The sequence below is a fragment of the Vicia villosa genome, linkage group LG4 (genome assembly GCF_029867415.1).
Source record: "Vicia villosa cultivar HV-30 ecotype Madison, WI linkage group LG4, Vvil1.0, whole genome shotgun sequence".
Taxonomy (NCBI): Eukaryota; Viridiplantae; Streptophyta; class Magnoliopsida; order Fabales; family Fabaceae; genus Vicia; species Vicia villosa.
Genome location: NC_081183.1, coordinates 158266397 through 158290008, shown reverse-complemented (window position 1 = coordinate 158290008; position 23612 = coordinate 158266397). Strand labels below are relative to the sequence as shown.

The following is a 23612-nucleotide window of genomic DNA, read 5'->3' as shown; positions in this document are numbered from 1 at the left end:
CCTAACCGTTTAGCCCTAGTCGGCCGTAACCGCCGCCTACACATGAAGAGACTTCACCGTTGTGGAAGTTACAATCCTTAAAGACCAGACGAATAAGAAAAACGCATTTTATCTTGAGTTTGCATCACTTGCACTGCTCAAATCCCCAAAACTATCACTTACAAATTCCTGTGTGACTTCGTCGGAATCTTCTTTCGGGGAGTAATTTAAAGTCTTCTGCATGAATAATATATATATATATATATATATATATATATATATATATATATATATATATATATATATATATATATATATATATATATTCCTTTATAATACAACAAGAGTCGTCTCAATATTTTGAGAGACCCTGTGTAAGTAATTGAATAAAGTTTCAATTGAGTCGTGAATTTTTTTTAAGAAGCCCTATTTAACCGTAAATTAATTGTGGGATATATGTCGGAAGGCCCTTTTTATCATAGTTTAAGCATGAAAAAATGTGTGGCCCTATGGTGTAAGCCGCCTTATACACCCCTAAAAAACGACCCTAAATACAACATATTATGCAATCCATATATTGATACGACACAACTTATCAAATGATCACAATTTTTTTTTACCTGTGTTAGGTACTATTTTTTTTCTTAAACTAGTTCTTGTGATTATAAATTCATAGAAACCTTAAAAATAAAAAATCTGTTCGACTTGATATACATTATTACTTACTTTTTTTTTTTTTTTTTTTTTACAAAAACAAACTTAACGGATATCATTTAATAAATAAGATTCAATACACACTATTACTTACTTAATTACTAGCTAATAGCAATAAACTCTTATTCACTATTTTTTAATAAACCTACTACTACCTATCAATTTATTGGTGTGGCATGTGATACCTTATAACTATGGTCCAGTCAAATATAACTCAACACCAAATTTTTTGAGCCCTCATTATTCTCAATCCAAGCATTACTCTACAAGAAACAAAATTCCTATTATATTCATTCGTATCATAAAATAAAATCCATATATTAATATCTTTACTAAAAAAACAGAATTTGAATTCTTTTATCCTACTTTTAATTCTCACCAGTAAAATAGATGAAAAGATAAAAAGTGGCGACAAAGGAGGAATAAAAATAGGATTTGAAAAGTGTAGTTATTTTTCAAAAGGAAGAATATGCGAATAAAGATAAAAGGACCCTAAATCTATGGGCTTAGTAGGTTTGTTATTAATAAAAAAAGATTAAGGGGGTCATTGATTTTGAAAATACAAAGAAAAAAGTTAATTATTAATTAAAAAAAGAATAAGGGTCATTGATTTTGAAAATACATGGAAAAAAATTAGGTAGATTTTGAAGATGGTTTTTTAGGTACAACAGCATAAATAAAAGGGTGCCCAACACTCAAACATAACATTAACGTTGTCACTCACTCACTCTCCTTAGTAGCTTAGTATCTGTCGCCAAAACCAACAACCTTGTATTCTGTTTCTCATTTTCTCTCACTACCATGGATTCTGATTATGGTATTCCAAGAGAGCTCTCAGATCTTCAAAAGCTTAGATCTTTATACCAACCAGAACTTCCTCCTTGTCTACAAGTGAGTATTTGTTTAACAATTTTTTTTGGTGTGATTTGGTCTTGATTTGGATCTTGGGTTTTGATAGGATTTGCAAAGTTTTGATTTTTGTTTTGTTTTTTATTTGGGTTTTGGATTTGATTGGAATGGGGTTGATTTGTTTTTGTTTTTGGTGGTTTGGATTTGGAAAGTTTTGTTTTTTTGTTTTGTTTTGGAGATGGGGTTGATTTGAATGGAATGGGGTTGATTTGTTGCTATTATTGGTGCAGGGAACAACGGTTAGGGTTGAGTTTGGTGATGCAACAACGACTGCTGACCCGGCTGATGAACCTTCTATAAGTAGATCTTTCCCTAATACCTATGGACAACCTTTGGCTCATTTTCTTAGGGCTTCTGCTAAAGTAGCTGATGCTCAGATCATAACTGAACACCCTCCTATTAGGTTAGTTTCTATACATTTGTTGTTTTTGTTAATGGTGTTTTCTATGCATTGTTGTGAATATGTTTGATTTGTTTTGTGTGATTTGAATTTTAACAAATTCTGTTGTTGTTGTTGTTGTTGGTGTGGTGGTGCAGGGTTGGAATTGTTTTTTGTGGTAGACAATCTCCTGGTGGACACAATGTTATTTGGGGGCTTCACTCTGCTCTCAATATTCACAACCCTAAGAATGTTTTGCTTGGATTTCTTGGTAATTTGCACTACTCTTCTTAACTTTCGTTCTTTATTAACTTCATTTTTTTTGGATAGAAGCATGATCCTGGATAGAACATTATGTAGTTTGGTTGTTGTTGTTGCTGTTGTTTGATTTTGTGTCAGGTTTTCGTGTCTGGCTTTCGTATCTGTGTCATTGCTTCACAGTTTATTATATTATTGACCATGAAATAGAGATATTTGATAGAAAGCTGAGTAACTAGGTCTGCATATTCTTTTCCTCCTTTTTTTAGGTGGTTCAGAAGGTCTATTTGCCCAGAAAACTTTGGAGATAACTGACAGTGTTCTCGCCACATACAAAAATCAAGGTTGGTTTAGGCAAATGAAGCAGTTGTTCTGATTAGCCAATCATTTGTCATAGATTTTTTTTAACCTTTTATTATTGGACTATGATTGTTTCTTTGTTTAGGTGGTTATGATTTGCTTGGGCGTACAAAAGATCAAATTAAGACAACTGAACAAGTCAATGCCGCACTTGCTGCATGCAACAATTTGAAACTTGATGGTCTTGTCATCATTGGAGGTATACTTCTTCATTGATCTTCCTGTATGGTTACGGTCGCATCACATCTTTAAAGGGTGTTTCTAAATCATGACCTTCGTTTTATTTCAGGTGTGACATCCAACACGGATGCTGCTCAGCTTGCAGAGACATTTGCTATTGCGAAATGCCCCACAAAGGTATATGACCCGGTCATTCTAGAAACTAGTATTTGTTCAATTAATTTATCTGTTTAACCGAATATTATATTTCAGTGTACAATTTCAGTAACTAATTTTGCTGATCATCATGGTTGTTTTGATTCTGCAGGTGGTTGGTGTTCCCGTGACCTCAAATGGAGATCTTAAAAACCAGTTTGTGGAAACAAATGTTGGTTTTGATACAATTTGCAAGGTATTTTCCTATCAGGGCGAGAACTCTTGTTTAAACATGTTTCAGCATTAACATGGAATTGAATTCAATATATTTGATTTACTTTATACTTTAAATTGAAAATGAAAGCTAAGAAATAACGAACAAATTAATTATACGTGAATATTTTCTTTTTTCATTCAGGTGAATTCTCAGCTCATTAGCAATGTCTGCACCGATGCTCTCTCTGCAGAGAAGGTAAGGACTCTAATTTCCTTGTGAAAACATACAAACACCTTTTCATTTGAAGTACCTTTCTGACTGAGTTTTCCTTGCTAGTATTATTATTTCATTCGTCTGATGGGACGCAAGGCATCACATGTTGCTTTGGAATGCACTCTTCAGTCCCATCCAAACATGGTATGTTCTAATATCCTATATCATTTCACTTTTGACCGATTGCGCAATTGTCTGATGCTGACAAACTATACTTTACTATTACTCTATTCAGGTAATTCTTGGTGAGGAGGTTGCTCAATCAAAGCTTACCCTTTTTGAAATTTCACGAAAGATTTCTGACGCAATTCAGGCTAGAGCAGAGCAAGGTTTGAATTATCTAAATTATTTCCACCTAGTCTTTTTTTTTTTTCTCTTTCGATCTTTTGAGTTCTGAGATCATATTCCTATGCTTTTCTCAGACAAATATCACGGAGTAATCCTCCTTCCAGAAGGTCTGATTGAGAGCATTCCTGAAGTTTATGCACTCTTAAAGGTAAACCTCAGCCAAATAGTGAACATTTGAATCTCTCGTCCATTAAAGTATTCATACATCTGTGTGTTTCTTAAAGCCATTTGAGTCTGTTGAAGCTTCAGAAAACACAATTTGTCTCTATTTGGATAAACAACTCAACTCCGTGCTTATCTTATTCTTATGCATATGATAAAGAATGTAATCTTAATCCATTCTTGGAAAACCCCTTTTGTATTTCAGGAAATTCACGGGTTACTCCGACAAGGTGTTGCTGCTGACAAGATATCTGTTCAGCTTTCACCATGGGCTTCTGCTTTATTTGAGTTTCTACCCCCATTTATCAGGAGACAGGTAAACAAGTAATTATTTTGCTGAACTTTATCAACAATCCAACTTTGTTCTAACCGTGAACTTTCATTGTTGCAGCTGCTCCTTTACCCTGAATCTGATGACTCAGCACAGTTGTCTCAGGTAAATAATAATCACCAGATGCTTTGCTGTTTATGTTATTTGCTATACTTTCAGCTCCTTCATGTCCTTGTTGTCCTTACTTTTCGACACCTTGTAGATTGAGACCGAGAAACTTCTAGCGTACCTTGTGGAATTTGAGATAAACAAGCGTCAGAAAGAAGGCACATACAAGGGAAAGAAATTCAACGCCATTTGCCACTTTTTTGGATATCAAGCTCGAGGATCCCTTCCATCGAAGTTTGACAGTGATTATGCATATGTATGTTGATTTAGTTGCCTTTGATTAGTTCATCTTGTTAAACGGCATCAGTGTTTGATTAATATACTCGTTGATTGATAATATCGCAGGTTCTTGGACACATCTGCTACCACATACTGGCTGCTGGTTTGAATGGATACATGGCAACTGTAACTAACTTGAAGAATCCTGTAAACAAGTGGAAATGTGGTGCCGCTCCAATTTCAGTATGTTTTTTTCCGCTTACCTCCCTCCCGTGTTTAGTGATTTTTCATCCTGGTTTTTTATAGTATGTATCAATGTTATAGATAGAGTGTTTATAGTTTTGTGTGTTTGCAATGAAATTCAGTCTATGATGACGGTGAAACGTTGGTCCCCAAATCCCGGAGCTACATCAATCGGAAAACCTGCTATCCATCCAGCTACTGTGGATCTGAGAGGCAAAGCATACGAGTAAGACGACTAGTCATATTTTATGCATATGCCTGAATCTATATTTCTTGCTAGTCAAGTCACTGATGCATGTTCTTAATTGCAGGCTGTTGCGTAGCAAAGCGACAAGCTTCCTTGTGGATGATATTTACAGAAATCCAGGTCCGCTTCAGTATGATGGTCCTGGTGCAGATGCAAAGCCTATAACTCTTAATGTCGAAGACCAAGACTACATGGGTCGCATTAAGAAACTTCAGGAGTATCTTGAACAGGTCTTGACAATTAACTCTTGCATACACTCTTACTCCGCAATTCAATCATATCATTGCATCTCATGCGATTTTTTCTTTGTTGCTAGGTCCGAACCATTGTAAAGCCAGGGTGTCCTCAAGAGGTTCTGAAAGCGGCTTTGAGCGTCATGGGATCTGTTACGGAAGTTCTAACCGCAATGTCATCATCTTCCGGCCACGCCTCATCCCTTTTTTAAACGTCCGTTGCAAAAGTTGTATTCTTTATCGAGAATTTCCGGCATAACATTTTTGATTTTATAGCAGTGGAAGTAGTTTATGATTGAGAAAAATAAATGACTAGATGGTGCTTGTCATGTCAACAGGGAGATTGTATGAGATTTATTTTATTCAAAGTTTTGGTTCCTTCTTCTGTTCCTATAATATAATAACTGAGTGATTTGTTAAGTTGCAATTGACAGTTTTTGACATTTTGTGTGCATGAGTTGTATTTTATCATACAAGCCGTTGTTTATTTTTGCTTAGATCATCATATTGAACATGGTTTTCTTTAATGAAGTTTCATCCATAATAATACTACTATACTAGTATTCTAATACTAGTGATGAAAAGTATGTTAAAAACCATGGATAGTGGTTGTGTGTTTTTTTTAGAGGTAGGAATAAAAAATAGTTTAAGAATATCGGGAAGGAAAAATAATTACAAGTTACAATGATTCAATGTTGCGCTTTTATCAATGTTTTAGTGCGAATGATGGTGTCATAAGCTTTATTTCCAAAGTGCTGAATCACTTTTAGTAAACATTTCGACCTACCAAAAGAATTGTTCTTCAGAATTTTAGTTTGGATTTGACTGGAATAATTTATAATTATATTTTAGTTATCTCTTCCAAATTTTAGATTTTTAAAAGGTAAACTAGTAACATACCCGCACGGGTAAATTTATTTAATATTGTATGAAATTAATTAGATACATATAAATTTTTAATAAATGATTTAATTACAAATGAAAAATATATAAATTTAATTATATTAAATAATTATATAAAAAAAAAAAATCTAGAAGATGAAGATAAAAAAAAAAATGAAATTTTAACATTTAAAAATAAAAATTATCTCTCAATTTATAGTAATTGTTGATTAAAATAAAATAGATACTTTGTTGATAATGACCCGTGAAATAAAAAATTTATTTGATCCGATATAAAATATATTTAAATACAAATGTAAAATGAACAATAATCATATGAATTTAATTGTATTAAATAATCTTTTAAAAAAATCTTGAAATGAAGAAAAGAAAAGAAAATTAAAAATAAGGATATTATCTCTCTAATAAAAACAATGATTGATTAAAATAAAATAAGTATTATGTTGATAGTGACCCGTGATATTACAATATTTTTAATTTTATTAAAATTAAAAAATAAATTATTTTTTAGAGTTGATACATAAATAGAGAAAAAAAAATAAAATGAAAGTAAGAAAGTGTGGGAAGAAAATTTGAGAGAAATTTGAAATTTTAATTAAGAAAGAGAAAGTGTGTAATGATCGATTAAAATAAATTAAATATTGTATTAATAGTGACCCGTGAGATAAATAAATATTTAATTTTATTAAAGTTAAAAAAATAGATTATTAATAATTTTTGTGATTAAATGAAAAAAAATTAAAATGAAAGTAAGAAAGTGTGGGAAAATGAAATGTGAAAGAAATTTGAAAATTTAAGTAAGAGAGAGAAGAAGTGTGTTGGGGAGAAAAAGTTGGTTATTGAATAGTTGGACCAATGAGAGGCCGACAATTAGCGCTTGGTTATTGAAAGGTTGAAAAAGTGATATGTGATTTTGTTAGTTACCAAATTGCCCTTTTTTATTTGTAAAGAAATTATTAACTAAGGGCATAATAGTCAGATTGGTCAATCTTTTATTAATTGTTTGTATAGTAGATTTTTTGGTAACATATCTTTAGGGAAAATTAATTTAAAATAAAATAATTTTAAAAAGTGACATAGCATTGAATAATATTTGATTCAAGGATTCCAACCGAATCTGCATACGTGGCATTTTTTTTTTAATTTTTTCAATTTTCCACGTGGAAATTCGCATTTTTAAAAACTTTTTTTAGTCAATTATGAGTGAGACTTGAACTCATTGAAATGTCCCCTACATTAAAGAGAAGAGGCACTACCACTAGATCATTTGTTTAGTTTTTGATCTAAAAGTATAAATTATATATTGCATTCTATATTTCATAAACTATCTTATAATATTTTATTTGTTTACTGCTATCTTTACATATGTATTATTTCATAAATTATTTATTTGTTTATTGCTATTATTTAAAATATTTATTTGTTTACTGCTATTTCATAAATTATTTATTTTATAAATTTATTTGAATACGAAATAATACTAATAGTTAATAAAATTTTCAATTTAATATTAAGTTTATTTAACAAACTTATTTAAAACACAATTAATATATTAATGTTATTACATTATTTTTTATTAAATTATATATAAATGTTATTTTTTTAATTATATAAAGTGCAATTAATATATTAACTAATTATAACTATGTATAATATATACAGTATAATTATATTGTAATGAAAAAAATAACTGTAACTATGTATATATAATTAAATAATTATATACTATAGTATACTGTAACTAATTATATTGTTTAGTTTTAAAATGGTGCAACTATATGTTTTTATATTAATTAGGGTTGAAACAATTTTTTCTTTAATTAGGGTTGAAACAATTAATTTCAACCAAAACATGTAGCTCACTTGGTTGGAGTCTCAACCTACAAGTACCAGATTTGAATCCTGTTGATGCCAAAGAATTTAGTTGTTTTTTTCTTTTCTTATTACATTTCTATAAAATTTGATGCTTACATGTTAGTGGATCTTAACTCATGAATTTTTTTTTTAAAAATACGAATTTCCACGTGGAAATTCGAAAAAATTTAAAAAAATGCTTAGTGGCTTGCAACGTATGCAGATTATGTTAAAATCTTGATCCAAGGTCAAATTTGATGAAATCTTTATTTGGTGAGGGTTGCGATTTTTTTTAAAAGGGGTAAATCAAAACACGCTCATATGGCAGGGGGTAAAAGGTATTTAACCCTTGATTCAACGAAGGTATACATAATTAAATTTAAGAATATTGAATACATTTGCATTAATGTTTTGGTGGAGTTCAAAATATTTGTTCATTATAATTGTGGAGAGACTAATTTCGTGAATCAGACAAAATCATAACTAAAACTGTAATTTAGTCAAAACTAAACTTAATAATTATATAGAGTTCAGACATTTCATTATGTGAAACCCATAAGCTGCAATTATGTGTATCATGGGAAATGAATTTGACGGTTCTCTCAACAGTTACAAGACTCGATTGGTTGCCTTAGGAAACAATCAAGAACATGTAATTGACTATGATGAGACATTTGCACTAGTTGCCTAAATGACAATTGTCCGCAATGTGATTTTCTATAGCAGTTTCTAATGGGGTCTTCATCAAATGGATGTGAAAAATGTATTTTTTTTCATGGCAATTTGATTGAAGATATTTATATAACTTCCTCTCAAGGCCTATTCTCTTCCTTTAAAGGTGTGTCGTGTGTAAACTCAAACGCTCTTAATATGGGTTGAGACAAACGCCTAGATCTTGTTATGAGAAGTTTCGTTCTACTATACTTGGATTCTCCTTTACTCTTAGTTAAAATGAATCATCTTTGTTCATCAACTATTGTTCTTCTCCTTCTTTACGTTGATGATATGATTATTACTGGTTCTGATCTTGCAAACCTTTTTTTATATGAAAAACCTTAGTAATTTGCATTATTTTTTTGGTCTTGAAGTTCATTCTACTTCCAAGGATATATTTCTCCAATAAACTAATTTGAGAGATACTCCTTTTGAAGTTAATGTCAAATACCATTGTGATGAGGATGACCTTTTGACCGGTCATTTATTGTATCAGTAACTCATTGGTAGTCTCAATTACTGGACAATTACTTGACCTGACATATCATTTGTTGTTCACCAGGTAAGTTAGTTCATGCACTATTCACGCCATCTTCACTTAGCAGTAGTTCGTCGTATAATTCACTACTTGAAAGGTTCCTTTCCGCGGAGCCTATTCTTTACTGTTGAGACAACTCCTATATTAATTGCTTATAATGATGCTGATTAGGTCAGGTGTCCTAACACTTGGCGATCTGTAACCGGTCGGTGCATGTTTCTTGATTTTTTGATGATCTCATGGAAAAGTACGGAGCAAGCCAGAGTCTTTAAATTGTTTTCTTCATCCCACAGTCTTTAAATCTTTAAATCGTTTTCTTCATCCCACAGTCTTTTGTGACAATTTAGCTTTGACATAACCCAGTTCTTCGTGCACGACAAAACACATCTAGTTGGACATTTGTTTCGAAAATGTTAGTCAAACATGTCCCTGCCTCTGCGCAAACTAGGGTCACACTCACAGTCTTTGAACACGACAACTTTTCAGAATTTGCTTACCAAACTTGAAGTGATTTGTTTAAATCCATCTTGATTTTGTGGGAGAATAATAGATATATAAAACAACAATCACTTGGTTAGTATTTGTTAGAGGTAGTTGGGAGTTTGCCATTAAGTGAGATGTAATTAGTTCAATAAATAAAATGAAATCATCCACACTGAATTCCATTACATAGTCCTAAAAAAAGGAAACTAGGTATGTGACAGAATAGTATAAAACTATAAATTATAAAACTCAATATTCTCTTGTTGCTCTTTCAAATGGAACTTTCAAACTACACCTCAATTGATAAATCAGAAGAAAAAAATTCAGTGAAAATAAATCAGAATGGAGAAAGTAATTGAAAATTCATAAAAACGAAGACATAACTTATCTATCAAGCCACAGTTTAACTAGTAAATAAACAACCACATGCTTATGATCAACATAGCATAGTTTGGTAATAAACAAATAAAATATAGCATGACAGTTTGGAGAAAAAAAGCTATGAAGATGAAAACAAAACAAATTTAAGAGGATTGAATAAAACATTCTGCAACTCTTCTGTTCAGTTTGTCCAAAGAAAACTGAGTTAAGCATATAATTGCAACTTAAATTGGTCAGATTTCGATTTAATACATTATATAGTATTAAAATACAGTTGTATATATCTACAACCTGTTTTATATTGCACTTGGCATAATCAACTACATACACAGCTGCCACTTTCGGTTCACACTGTTTGCAGCATGCTTTGTTTTTAGAATTGAACTTCATCAGAAAAAAGAAGTCCCTTGTACTAATCATATTGATGCTGCCTGAAGATCGATCATAAAGCTTATTTGACGATTTAGAAAATTAAGGTACACTTATATTTAAAAAATTACATGAGATACTCAGCATGTCACATTTGGAGAGAGCCAAAATTGAATTCTGTAATTCTACCAGAGATTCCACTCCCTACCATATTCATTCTCCACATTTTCACTGCTCCCAGCTAGGGTCTTTCATGTGGTAATCTGTTACATACTGTTGTTGTCACAACTGAAGGTCATGAAGCTGGAAATTATGGACCTGGATTGCCCGCAGTTGCGACTCGCAGTCCACTGCAGTCAAGCAGTTGGGAGAATGACTATCATTTGTAAAAGATTGAACAACCCGTATCATAAATAAGACAATCTGGTTTTAAACATTAGATTATTATCCATGGTCATGATCTCCCCACTCTAAATTCACTTTTTGACGGCTGGGAATCAATTTCTGAAAATTGCATACCATATTATTGAGTTCCCAATATATCATCCAAAATGCGGATTGGTCCCAAATGACCCAAGTTACTAAAGAAGCCTCGAACCAACACATTCCAAGTGGCAATATTGGGAAATATTCCTTTATTCAACATTTCATGAAGATACACAATAGCCTCCTCAGTGCCTAACCAATTACAGATGCCCCACAAAATAATAGTATGTGTTATTATGTCTGCACAAAATTCCTTTTCAGCAGTGATATTACCCAAAACCTTGATAGCTGTTCTAACCTTACCCAACTTACAATATGCATTAATAGTTATATTCATCGTAATGTCATCAGGCTTTACTCCATTTACAAACATTTTCCCCAAAAGCTGCAAAACTTGTTGATGCATTCCTTGAAAAGATAAACCATACATGATAGTGTTGTAAGTGATGCAATTGAACTCCACATTCCTTTCTTCCAACTCTCTTATAAGTCCACAAGCCTCTCTGAATGCGTTCGCCTTAAAGAGACCATCCAATAACTCGTTATATGTTCTGATATTAGGTAAGCATTCATATTTCTCCATCTGATCAAGCACATTCATCGCCCATTCTACTCTTCCGCCACGACATAAGCCCTTGATAAAGTTGTTGAATGTAACAACAGTTGGAGGACAACCATCAGAAATCATATTATCAATAAGATCAAAAGCTTGATCAAACATAGACATCCGACAAAGGATATCCACCATGCAGGTATACGCCACAACATTTGGACGACAACCACAATTTATCATCTTGTTCCATATTTCACAAGCGCTAATCAAATCCCCCGATTTCGCAAAGCCATGAATGATTGTGCTATATGTGGTCACGTTTGGGCGGACAAAATCTTTCTCCATCTGATTCCATACAGAAACTACCTCGTCCATCCTCCCGTTGGAGCAAAGACCGTGTACGAGAGTGTTGTACGAAACTACATTTGGCTTAACTCCCTCTCGAATCATGAGACTCCACAAACCAAGAGCATCGCCGAGTCTCCCTCGCATAAAATAACCTTTTATCAAAGAAGTAAATGTATGAACATTAGCGCTACATCCTCTCACAAACATTTGCGCAAAAACTGCAAGCGACAAGTCAATATTCCCCATATCAGAAAGACAACTAATAACCGTCGAGTAACTAACAACATTCGGATCAACCCCTTTATCCACCATCTCATTCATCAAATCAAACGCCTCCTTAATCCTATATCCCTTACACATTCCATGAATCAAAGCATTATAAACCGGCACCACAGGCTCAAATCTCAAAGCTATCTCTTTCGCTTTATCCACTTCACCCGATTTACACATAGACGAGACTATAGTAGTGTAACTAATATCATCAGGAGGACAACCCTTATTAGACATTTCCTCAAGCAGCTTGCATGCACCATCAACCTTCCCATTTTTACAAAGCGCCTTAAGAAGAATATTATACGTAAACACATTCGGTTCCAATCCTTCACCTTTCATGTTATTATAAAGAGGACTAATCATCTTAAACATGTTTTCACCAAGCAAACAATCCAAAAGATGATTATATATCTTAACACTGGGTTTACACCCAAATTCCCTAATCCTATAAAACATTTTCAACCCTTGTTCACCCAACTTTGCTCTCCTATAACAATTCATCACACAGATGAACAACTCTTCAGAACAAGGCACACTTTCCAGCTTCATCTGTTGCAAAAGATACTGAACTGCGTCCATTTCATTGTTTCTTCCAAGCTTTTCAATCATGGTTTGGTATGTTAACTGGGTGTGTTTGAAAGTTCCTGAATTTGCTAAGGATTTGAAGTATTCAAGTGATGAAACAATGTCAGGTTCATTTTTTAATACTTGTAGAATTTGGGATTCGGGAATTGGAGAGGGGTTGTCAGGGTTTGAAATTGGGTTTGTGGTTAGAACAAATGGGATTGGAGATTTGCGAAGTTTCAATAATAAGGAACAACCATTTCTCAAATGCATTGACATGTTTTAGTGAAAAGTAAAGGTTTAAACTTGAAACCATGCCATTGTTTGTATCAGAAAGGAAAAGAGGTTGATGAGTTGGTTTTGGAAAATTGGTTTTGTTTAATGGGAGTACCTGTGCCGTATACTATTGATTCTTCTTTTCTACTGTTTCTATCTATTATAATCAATCTATGTTCCTAAATTTTAGTTTTGCTATAAATTCTTTACACTAAGAAAATTATATTTAAGTAATCAAATAATTTTTTATTTTATTTTCATATCTTATTACATTACATATGATATTTATTTTTCAATATTTATCAATTAAATATTAAATATGATATTTATTTTTCAATGCTTATCAATTAAATATCATATCGTTTATTCTCTCCTTTAATTAAAATTTTAAATTTTTCTCACTTTTTCACACTTTCTCACTTTTATTTAAGATGACAATGAATAAAATTTAGGCAGGAAGGATGCTATAGTACTCGTTCTCATATCCGCAGTTTAAAAAAATTCTCGTACTCAAACCCATGCCCGCGTGAATATCAATGTTCATATTCGTACTCGTACCCTATAAGTACCTCAATACCCATATCCGTTTATCCAGATTTATATTAAAATTAATTATAAAATTTCATATAATTTTAAGTTTTAATTTAAAATATTAAAAATCTTGAAACCATGCCATTGTTTGTTTCAGAAAGGAGAAGAGATTGATGAGTTGGTTTCGAAAATGATTTTTTTTCTAGTGTCTAGTAAATATTAAAAATAAATTGCAAGATCATTTTAAATTATACTTTCACCACAAATTCTTTACATTAAAAAAAAAGTGTTTAAGTAATTACAACATTATATATGATAATTATTTTTCAATTTTCATCAATTAAATATTATATATATTCTCTCTATTTTAATTAAAATTTTAAATCTCTTTCACTTTTTTCCACACTTTCTTACTTTCACTTTACTTTATTTATTTATTTATTATCATTAAAAATACTAATAGTCTTTTTTATTTAAATAAAAATTAAAAAAATATTTATCTCACGGTTACTATCAACACAATATCTATTTTTTTCTTTCTCTATCTCACGATTCTTTTTTTCTTCTTCTTTTTTTTGCATGATTGTTTAGTATATTAAAATTTATATGATTATCATTCATTTTGCAATTAAGTAAATCATTTTAAATCTTACATTTGTAATTAAATAAATTTTATCTCACGGTCATTATTAGCACAATGTCTATTTTATTTTAACCAAAAATTATCTTTATTTGAGAGACAATTTTTATTTTTAAATGTTAATTTTTTTTCATCTTATGAATCTTTTTTTATATGATTATTTAATACAATTGAGTTTATATGATCACTGTTCATTTATAATTAAGTCACTCATTTCAAAAGTTGTTTAAATTCAGAAAAAGAAACTCTAAAGGGCTTTTAATTCAAAACAGAAATAAAATACAAAAAAGAAACCCTAATAAAAATTTTATGCAAAAAAATAAAATAAAATAGCAAATTGCGAAAAATATTAAAATACAGTTTTTGAGTCTGAAACAAACTCGGATGGCTTTAAAAACCTTTCTATATAAGTCTCCTCTACCTCTGAAGAACTCGACACCGAGTTCTCTTCTTGATAAAGAGTCTCATATGCTTGATATTCATGAATGTCAACAACATTGAAAGTATTAAATATATTCATGAAGTTCGGGAGAGCTACCATATAAGCATTATCATTGATCTTCAGGTCACTTTGAACGAACCATATTTGTGTGGTTGTAGCTTGATGTACGTACCAATTGGAAACCTCTCCTTACGCAAAAACACCATCACATCGTCTCCCATATTGAAAGCTTTAATTTTCCAGCATTTATCTCGCATAGGAGGCAAATCATTTGATGGCTCATATGCAGTCAATTTCTCGAAATTATATAGGATCCCTGGCACTTCTTCTGAAATTGTTGTTTCCTCACTCATCATCCCTTTACTCACCACTTACATAAAAATTTAGTTTCTTTAACAAGCATATCGAGCTCCTTTTCACTATGTGTCATCACATAGGAACTAGACGTCTTTCCTCCTAGATTCTTATCAAAGTGCAAAATAGGAACCATAGAAATTTTATGTGTGCCCTATGTAAACATCATTATGTTATCTTGTCCTCAATAAGTGACATCATTGTCAAACTGCCAAGGCCTACCAAGTAAAATATGACAAACATTCATATAAAAAACATCACAAAGTACCTCTTATTTGTAATGTTTTCCGATGGAGATATGAACTATACATGCTAGTGTTACTCGAACTCGAGAGCCCTTATTTACCCAACCGAGAGTGTATGACTTCTCATGGGGTTTTGTGGACAACTTCAAATAATCTACCAATTTTCGTGACACTATATTCTCCATATATGCTACCAGTATCCACAATCAAATTACACACATTGTTCTTGATAGAATAATGTGTTTTAAACAATTTCTTGCATTGTCATTCATCTTTGGGTGCTAGTGAAATTCTCTGCAACACAAAATTTACCCTCTCATCAGATTCTTTTTCTGCAAACTCAACCCTAGCATATTCATCCTTCACAACTGCATGTCCTACTTTTTCCTCTTCCTCTTCCCCTTCTTCCGCAACAACAACTCTCTTTGGTGGACAAATATTAAATTTGTGATTACAATGATAACATGTGTCTCTAGTGGGTTTAGCATATGGGTTATTCTGCCTCTGGACTAGTTCTTTACCCTTGCTAGACACAGCTAGGGCTTATAGTCCCCTTATTCTCAAGGTTGGAATCCCTTGTTGCTGCACTTTTTCCTTGTCGCATACTGATTCAAAGTTATTCTATGGAGAATACCTAAAAGGTGAGAAATTTCGAGAAGATTTCTCCATCAATTTTGCATTCAAAGCTAGACTGTATGCCTTAGTCACGATCCATATAGTCTCTAAACCCATCTTCTCATGCAAGGAACCCTTTAAGCCACTAATGTATCAAGCCACTTTCGGACTTTCTAATTCTCCTAATTCATTATGCTCAGAGAAACGCAAGAACTCAATTGTGTATTCTGTTACAGTTCTCTTTCCATAAACACACTCAATATACATCTTAGACATAATTTAACATCAATTATTTCATTCTTAGCCAAGATCTGGCTGACCCTTTTCTTTGTCTTTGTCTTTGAACAACAAGTTTATCTCACCATACAGTAGCAATACTCTTTACTGTGATCACCACCACCTTAACTTGCTTATTCTCATGTATGCCCATGACGTCGAAGAACCTGTCAACGTCGATCTTCCAATATAGAAACTCCTTTACTCCCATCATTCCATAGTGTAATGAAATATTAGCCTTCACTCGATAATTATGGTTATGTCGATATCTGTGATCAACTACGTCTTCCTCATAGAGATCTTCTTCTTCAGAACACGAATTTTCAGCAATAACAACATAATTGCCGTTTCAACCCTCAGAATCCTAACATGTTTTCCTCCCCTGTCTCTTCACCAGTTCTCGTTGTTGTTAGCGTTGTTCACATGATTTTTTAAATTCGCCATCTCTTCAGTCAAAGCAGCTAGAGTCCCGGTAAAAGCTGTTGTAATTTCCTCAAGATTTGCTCTGACCAGTTGATCTCCCATGGATGATCTATCTACCAAAAGAAATAGGAGAAACCTACTCTGATGCCACCTGACGTAGTTGGAAACCCTAGGGATTAGTAAGTGCTAAACCTAGCATAAAAACACAGGATTGCAAGCGCTGTCAGATAAGCTCTGAAATTCACCAGATAAAGAAAATACTAAATTTTATTAAGACCAAAGATAACTTTGAATGCCACACCAAAGGTGTTTAAATATAGAAAAAAATCCTAATGGGATTTTAATTAAAAAAAATAAAATACAAAAAAGAAACCCTAATGAACTTTGTATTCAAAAAAAGGAAATTGCGGAAAATATTAAAATACAACTTTTGAGTGTGAAACAAACTCGGATGACTTAAAAAACCTTCCTACATCACCATAATTTATTAGATAGTCAGCACAATCATTCCATTCCCTAAGAGTATGAAATATTTGAACTCGTCATTTCTTATAGAGAATCTCTTTAATGTTGTGAAGAATCGCGACATGGTGATGTCAAGCATTAACAGACTCTGAGATAAGTTTGATAGTAGAGTTGAAGTCAGAATAACACACCTGATCTTTGATGCCAAGTTCCCAGGACATACTCAAGCCATGATATAACGCATCAGATCAACATGAATGATGTTGAAATAATCAACATTTATCCGCTAAATTGTGACCCCAAGCACCATTAACATCTTGAATTAATCCCGCATAACCCGAGACGTCGGGATTATCGAGACTACTACCATCAACATTTAAAATTATATTATTACCTTTGTATCTATTTAACATGATCATTATTGTTGGATTATACATATTATACTTGAGAAAATATTTAGCTAACAAATTAACATAATACCATGTGATGAGTTTCAAAATATAGGAAGATATCCCTTCATTCGCAAGACACAATTTGTTCCTAGAATGCCACAACCACCAGCAAGCATTCAAAAAAAATTGAACCACCTTCAATACCATGTCTAATCCAATCTTATAAACTATCCCCTTGGTAGAATAATGGATCAAAGAAGTCATTAGATTTCCAAAAGCAAGTAGCAAATTCAGTCTCTCAAGAAGTGTAGAGTCGTCTCCACGTCTTGAATGCATTTAGGACATAGATTTATCTGGAGCATACCATGATGACACAATATTAATATTAATATTGTAAGAAAAGACTTGTATAAAGCCATTCAAAAAAGAATTTCACATTCTCATAAGTAGGACTATGTCACACCCATTTCTAAAATTTTTTGTTTATATAAATGAAGTGTTTTAATTTTATTTTTTTAGACGTTTAGCACAAACAACTTAAATAACTCTAATATATAATAATATTCTATTATATATTTGAAGGACACAAGATAAAAATAATAATAATAATACTATTTTAATATTTTATGTATTTAATAAACATTTAATACTATATGATAAGTTGAATATTAAAATTAATTAATATAATTATTATTTTAAAATTTTATAGATATTTAAAATAAATTTTATTTAATAAATAAATGAAATACTGAAAATTTTAAAAAATGATAAAATAAATTTACATAACTTTTATAAGAGTTTATTAATACTAATAGATAACTAATTTCAATTAAAAAACTCATAAATAAATAATTCTTTATATGATGAAAAAGTATATATATATATATATATATATATATATATATATATATATATATATATAAATATAACTATTTATTTAATCTTTATTTTCTTAAAAAGATTAAAATTGGTGTTTTAATTGTGTCAGATAATAAAAAAAATTCTCTTTGGTGAATCCTTATGATTAATCATGGTTAGTGATCAATTAATTATCTCTTATTGTGAAGAACCATTTTAGTCAAATTCAGAGAGTAATCACAATCAATATACAAATGACAACACATTAACTCAATCAACACGAACAAAATATCTTCATTCACATTGATAGTTGATTCGATTGAACAGTAAGAGAGAAATATGATGTCTGCTGAAAGCTGAACAATCTCATTTAAGCATATTGTATCTTACGATGTATCATATTGCACTTAAATATTTTGTACCTTATAGTGTACCACAATTCTCTAATTAACAATAATGTATTGCAAGACTGCACCACTGAGTAAGTTTCATTATTTATATAATCTCATCAATCAATTCATATGTACATGATCATTTAGGTTTCAGTAACATTTGCAATTATATTAAATCACACATTTAAAATAATAAACACCGCACAATATCTAGCAACATATCACTAATATCAAGGTGATGAAAATGTTAGGTGATCTGACGAAAAACTTTTCATGATAATGTTCATGTGTAGAATTGACCTTTTGTCATCAAATATATGTTGAACACAATGCATATATTGTGCCACCCTTATCCTGTTCAATATTTGGGCCTTAGACATTTATCCTATTATATACGACAAGTGTTTTCCATCTAGGTTACTCATGTCTCTCAAAAAGATTTATGGAGTATCCATTAATCATCTTTACAGTTATCCTTTACGGACAATATTTGAACAGTAATAAGTACTTGACTACACATCTAGGGTTCTTATTAGATTCATGTCTTAGCATGGTATTCAGTAGTATCACCATGAGAATAATTTATGACACTTGATAACATTTTAGTCTATCCATATAATAGTCTTTATGCTTTAATGTAATCATACTTCACAATAAATCTTGACTAAAGTTACTTTAAAAGTAATGTCCTTATGTTTAATAGGGTCTAAAGATTAAGTCATCCTTAATGTTTCATCAAATGGACGGGCTCTTCTATAGAATTTATTACTTCAAAAAACAAACATAATAAAAAATATCTTATTAATGTTAATAGATAATTTGATACAAGTACCAAATTAAAATAAAACTATTGAACTCTAGGGCTTACACCAACAATATCTCATTAGCACTAGCGTTAATTAGGGAATAACTAATACTTATATATCTAGTATGAAAATCATGTTTCTACTATGTAAAAAAAACTTTGTCAGTGGGTCAACGACATTGTCAAGTGTTAGCACTCAACATATCATTACATATCCTTTGTCTAGTATCCGTCGAATAGGGTGATAGCGCCTCAGTATTTGTTTGAATCATTGGTGAGATATGAGCTTCTTAGCTTGTGCAATGGCATCATTCTAATCCTAATAAAGGTATATGGGATCCATAACGGCCAAGTGCATGCACTCATGAACTTCCTGATCCAAACAACTTCCATGGTGGCATTTGAGGTAATAATATAGTCGACCTTAGTTGTACAATCTGCAATAATACACCAACCAACCATCTCAAACCACCTGAAATGAATCCATCTAGAATAAGTCCAAGTTGGCATAAAAGAAGGTTTCTTGTCTTTTCACCCTTTCAAAATGTTGGGCGAAGATAACTAGAACGTCATCCTTGAGTAAAAAGGATTTCTCTCCAAACTATCCATGGTACTAAGAGTTTCTTAGAGCAATTTCTCTAGACGCTTCACCTCTTCACACTAGGAAAGAGTCGCGGTAGCTACTTCCTTAGTACACGCCTTCAAAGCATCCCGCTTTTCTCTCAAAGCTCTTACCGCCTCCTGACCTTCTTGAACGATTCTCATATCGTGGTTCATACTAGACTATAATTCTCGTAGGTTATGTGAGTGTTTCTCCCTTTAAGACTTCCCTACTAGAAGGCACCACAAAAGTTAGACCTTTAGTAAGTTCGATAAACTAGCAGTAGATGTGCTAAGAAGTAGCTGGTAGTCACAAGGAAATCTCTAGGAAAGAGAGAGGTGGCGATTGGAGAACTCTACCATGTTAAAGGTGGTAGTATTCCCCAATGAAGGTTCAGGGGGAAGAACCACCACTCGCTTTCTCGCCCTCTTGTGCTACTCACTGGCATCATGATGGTATAGAAAGACCTCTCTCCTCCCTCAGAAGCTTGGGGGCGAGCCTCACCATCCCAGGATGTTTCACAACTTGGCTTCCCTCCGTCAACAGTAAAACTCTTGGGGAAGGGTGGGGGAAACCCCATCCACCGTTGTGTAACTACATCTGAACCAAACTCTCTCTCATTTTATCGAGAGAAGTTTCATCCATATCAACTACAAAGAAGGGAACACTATTAACACATATAAGATAATAAGCATGAGATCAAATCAAAAGGTAATCTTTCATTCCACAAAGCATACCCAAGTATTCCTCTAGCCCATCATCGTGTTCACGGTCATGGGTGATTAAAGTCAACGAGTTTAGAGTCTATAAGTATTTCAAAATCTGAATCATCTCTTGTTCAATGAGGGGAAAGAACGCTTGTATCCACTCCTTTGTTAAGCTGAGGATTTAGCGTCTACGATATAGGAAAGAGGGGGTGCCCCTCGTCCTTATAGTCACTAGAGAGGCATCACCTCTCCCTCTCACGTGCACAAACCTATCCTTCCAATTCTTATAAGCGTTTGCATAAGGTTTTAACAAGCACTTGCCTGTTAAGGAACTTAACGTTACCCAATCGTTGTTAGAAAGAATTTATGTGCTAAAGAAAAATAGGAACAACAAAATAGTGAGAGGGACACCTAGGTTACAAAAAATTATCTAGAATTCCCTAGGCATACTCAAAATGTTTGAGGTGACCTAGGATGGTGCAACATTAACAGTTGTCGGGGAATCTACCTCCAAAGAAGTAATAAGAAGCAAATGGCTTGTCGGAAGTGTCCATATTACACTCTTGTTTCTGAACATGGTTCCAATATCACATTATCCTCACGTCCTATACTAGAAAACCTAATGCCACGATGAAATTTGTTGAATATGTCAAAATTGGAGTACAAGGATACAATATCTATAGCATGATGGACTCACCCTATGCTGAGGGACTCACGTCCCAATCGAAAGGGCCACGCCCGAAGACAAGGGACATATATCCTACTAAAATACTCACTTCATACCATGGGACATAATTTAAATTAAGCCTTAAAACACTTTTCCCTTTTATAAGATCTCGTGCTTAAGGGTCCTCGCCTAGTAAGGCATCTCCTGGGCTCCACCTTTACAAAGTAGGAGGTCTCGCCTTTAGGATAAATAACATGTATGATAATGTTATCTCTCCCATAGTCATACAAGAACGAGTTATACCACGACTCCCTTGAAAATAAGTGGTCAACAGTCTCCCAAGTCAAGAGGGATCAATTACCACTTCCTAGGGTTTACTAAACCTTAGGCCAAGAGCCTTTATATATCCCCTCCCATAATAGGAGGAAAGTGGATCATATCCTCACCGAAAATATGTATATCATAGAGCCTTTCACCTCAGGTGAGTTGGCCTCTCTTACCACCATAAATACCACCATACATGGCATCTTGTCACCGTGGGCAAGCCTTAACCATCCTAACTATTATAAAACTACTAAGGCCTCTGATTATTCGTTACCCTTGTAGGGATACCACACACACTTGTACTTCTTGACCAATATATAAGTTATCGTGTCTGTTATATCTATAAGAGTTTTATTTTTATAACAGAAAGGAGAATGAGATTTATACTCTCTATAAACGGTAATGAATGATAATCCCAATACTTGTTTTGTGCAAAGTTAAAATAACCAAAGAAAATAATCTATCAACTAAATAATTTCTTTTAGATAATCAAAATATAAAAAGAACTACTAATCGTAATAAGCCCATGTGGACCAATATTTTTACTTCTCAATATAAATCACGCACTTGCATCTATCAGAGGGGACAAATGTAGTACCCCAAAATTAATTCATGGTTTCTTAGGAATAACAAAAAGGAGGAGTAGACTTTAAATGTGTAGATTGGCCATTCAGAGTCTTATGATTGGTAATTGGAAGGTTTGGAGATCATAATGTATCCTAAACTTGGAGAGATTTTATTTTCTAACCGTTGCATCTCTAAATTGTGCCCTTGCGTGGACACAAATTTTGTGTTCTTATTTATGTGCGTGAAAGATTATTGTTTTAGATTGCACACATAAAGTAACGAAAACTAAGTTTTTGATATTATTTGTGTCAAATTAAACATTTTCTTTTAAATCCCAATTTTTATACACCAATTTTCTCTACAAAAATCTGAACTTTGGTTATCGCAATTTTAGACCATTGAAATAAATTTGATTGATTATACAAGATTTTTGAAACCACAAAACACCAAGTTACGCATTCCAAACAAAAGGTGGTTCTCAGATGCCTTTTGTAACTCTAGATAGGCAGAAATCTTCACTACCGGTTACACAAAATTTCATTTCCTGGTTGGCGAGAAGACTATAACATTGTATGATGTATATGTCTTCTACATTTGCCTAACACTGGACATATGTTTGACCATATCTCGATTGATATATTATTGGTGAATATGATTATACATGACTCTAATAGAGAAAATTGGAGTGTGATAACACAAAATGATCTTGTGCATGACTCAACCAACTTAATGATGTGTACAACACACACATATCCATAAGACTACATGACATAAAGTGTGATGATATTACGAGAGACTCTTACAGGGCATTCACAGTCAAACCTAAATGTTGCTTTTAGTATGTTCCACTATTTTCTCTAGTAAAAGTACGACATACATATATTTCATCTCGAGATGTGATAGGATTAGAAACTTGGTCATATGGATGCTTGGCACGGGAGGTGAATGAAGGTAAAATATTTCGGATAACGTGCATAAGACCCTTAGGATGTTTGATTTTCAATGTAGGTCTGGTATGTCGTGTGTCATAGAACAATGCAATATTTAGGTCTAAAATTAAAAAAATGAGATTTTTTTATATTTTATCTTGATTTCATTTTTGGAGAGGGGTTTAAACTTCTTTTAAAATTCCCTTTCTCAATATCTAAATCACTCTTTCATCATTTCATACAAAATCAAGTATTTTGATTATTAATTGTTAGACATTATTGCTACCAATCAATATCTATATTGAGTAATTGTCTTTAACTGGGATAAGTTCTTTCTTCATA

The 23612-nt window shown here is 32.5% G+C and overlaps 2 protein-coding genes across 2 annotated transcripts; one reads left to right on the top strand and one right to left on the bottom strand.

Moving 5' to 3' along the window:
* Positions 1-1372: 1372 nt before the first annotated feature.
* LOC131600091 (pyrophosphate--fructose 6-phosphate 1-phosphotransferase subunit alpha-like) lies at positions 1373-5738 on the top strand. The gene is made up of 18 exons (XM_058872319.1): positions 1373-1584; positions 1833-2005; positions 2140-2252; positions 2509-2583; positions 2685-2798; positions 2889-2956; positions 3087-3170; positions 3333-3386; positions 3468-3548; positions 3640-3733; positions 3827-3900; positions 4120-4230; positions 4306-4350; positions 4448-4609; positions 4699-4815; positions 4938-5041; positions 5127-5292; positions 5379-5738. The coding sequence occupies exons 1-18, from the start codon at positions 1495-1497 to the stop codon at positions 5505-5507; spliced, it is 1854 nt and encodes a 617-aa protein (XP_058728302.1). The 5' UTR covers positions 1373-1494; the 3' UTR covers positions 5508-5738.
* Positions 5739-10346: 4608 nt separating this feature from the next.
* On the bottom strand, positions 10347-13147 carry LOC131600090 (pentatricopeptide repeat-containing protein At3g48810-like). The gene has a single exon (XM_058872318.1). The coding sequence runs from the start codon at positions 13038-13040 to the stop codon at positions 11061-11063; it is 1980 nt and encodes a 659-aa protein (XP_058728301.1). The 5' UTR covers positions 13041-13147; the 3' UTR covers positions 10347-11060.
* Positions 13148-23612: the final 10465 nt, after the last annotated feature.

Excerpts from the sequence above, each read along its gene's own strand:
- LOC131600091 (XM_058872319.1), top strand. The coding sequence starts at position 1,495 with ATGGATTCTGATTATGGTATTCCAAGAGAGCTCTCAGATCTTCAAAAG. Across the intron at positions 2,799-2,888 it reads TGGTCTTGTCATCATTGGAG|GTGTGACATCCAACACGGAT; the intron begins GTATACTTCTTC and ends GTTTTATTTCAG. Across the intron at positions 3,171-3,332 it reads GTTTTGATACAATTTGCAAG|GTGAATTCTCAGCTCATTAG; the intron begins GTATTTTCCTAT and ends TTTTTCATTCAG.
- LOC131600090 (XM_058872318.1), bottom strand. The coding sequence starts at position 13,040 with ATGTCAATGCATTTGAGAAATGGTTGTTCCTTATTATTGAAACTTCGC.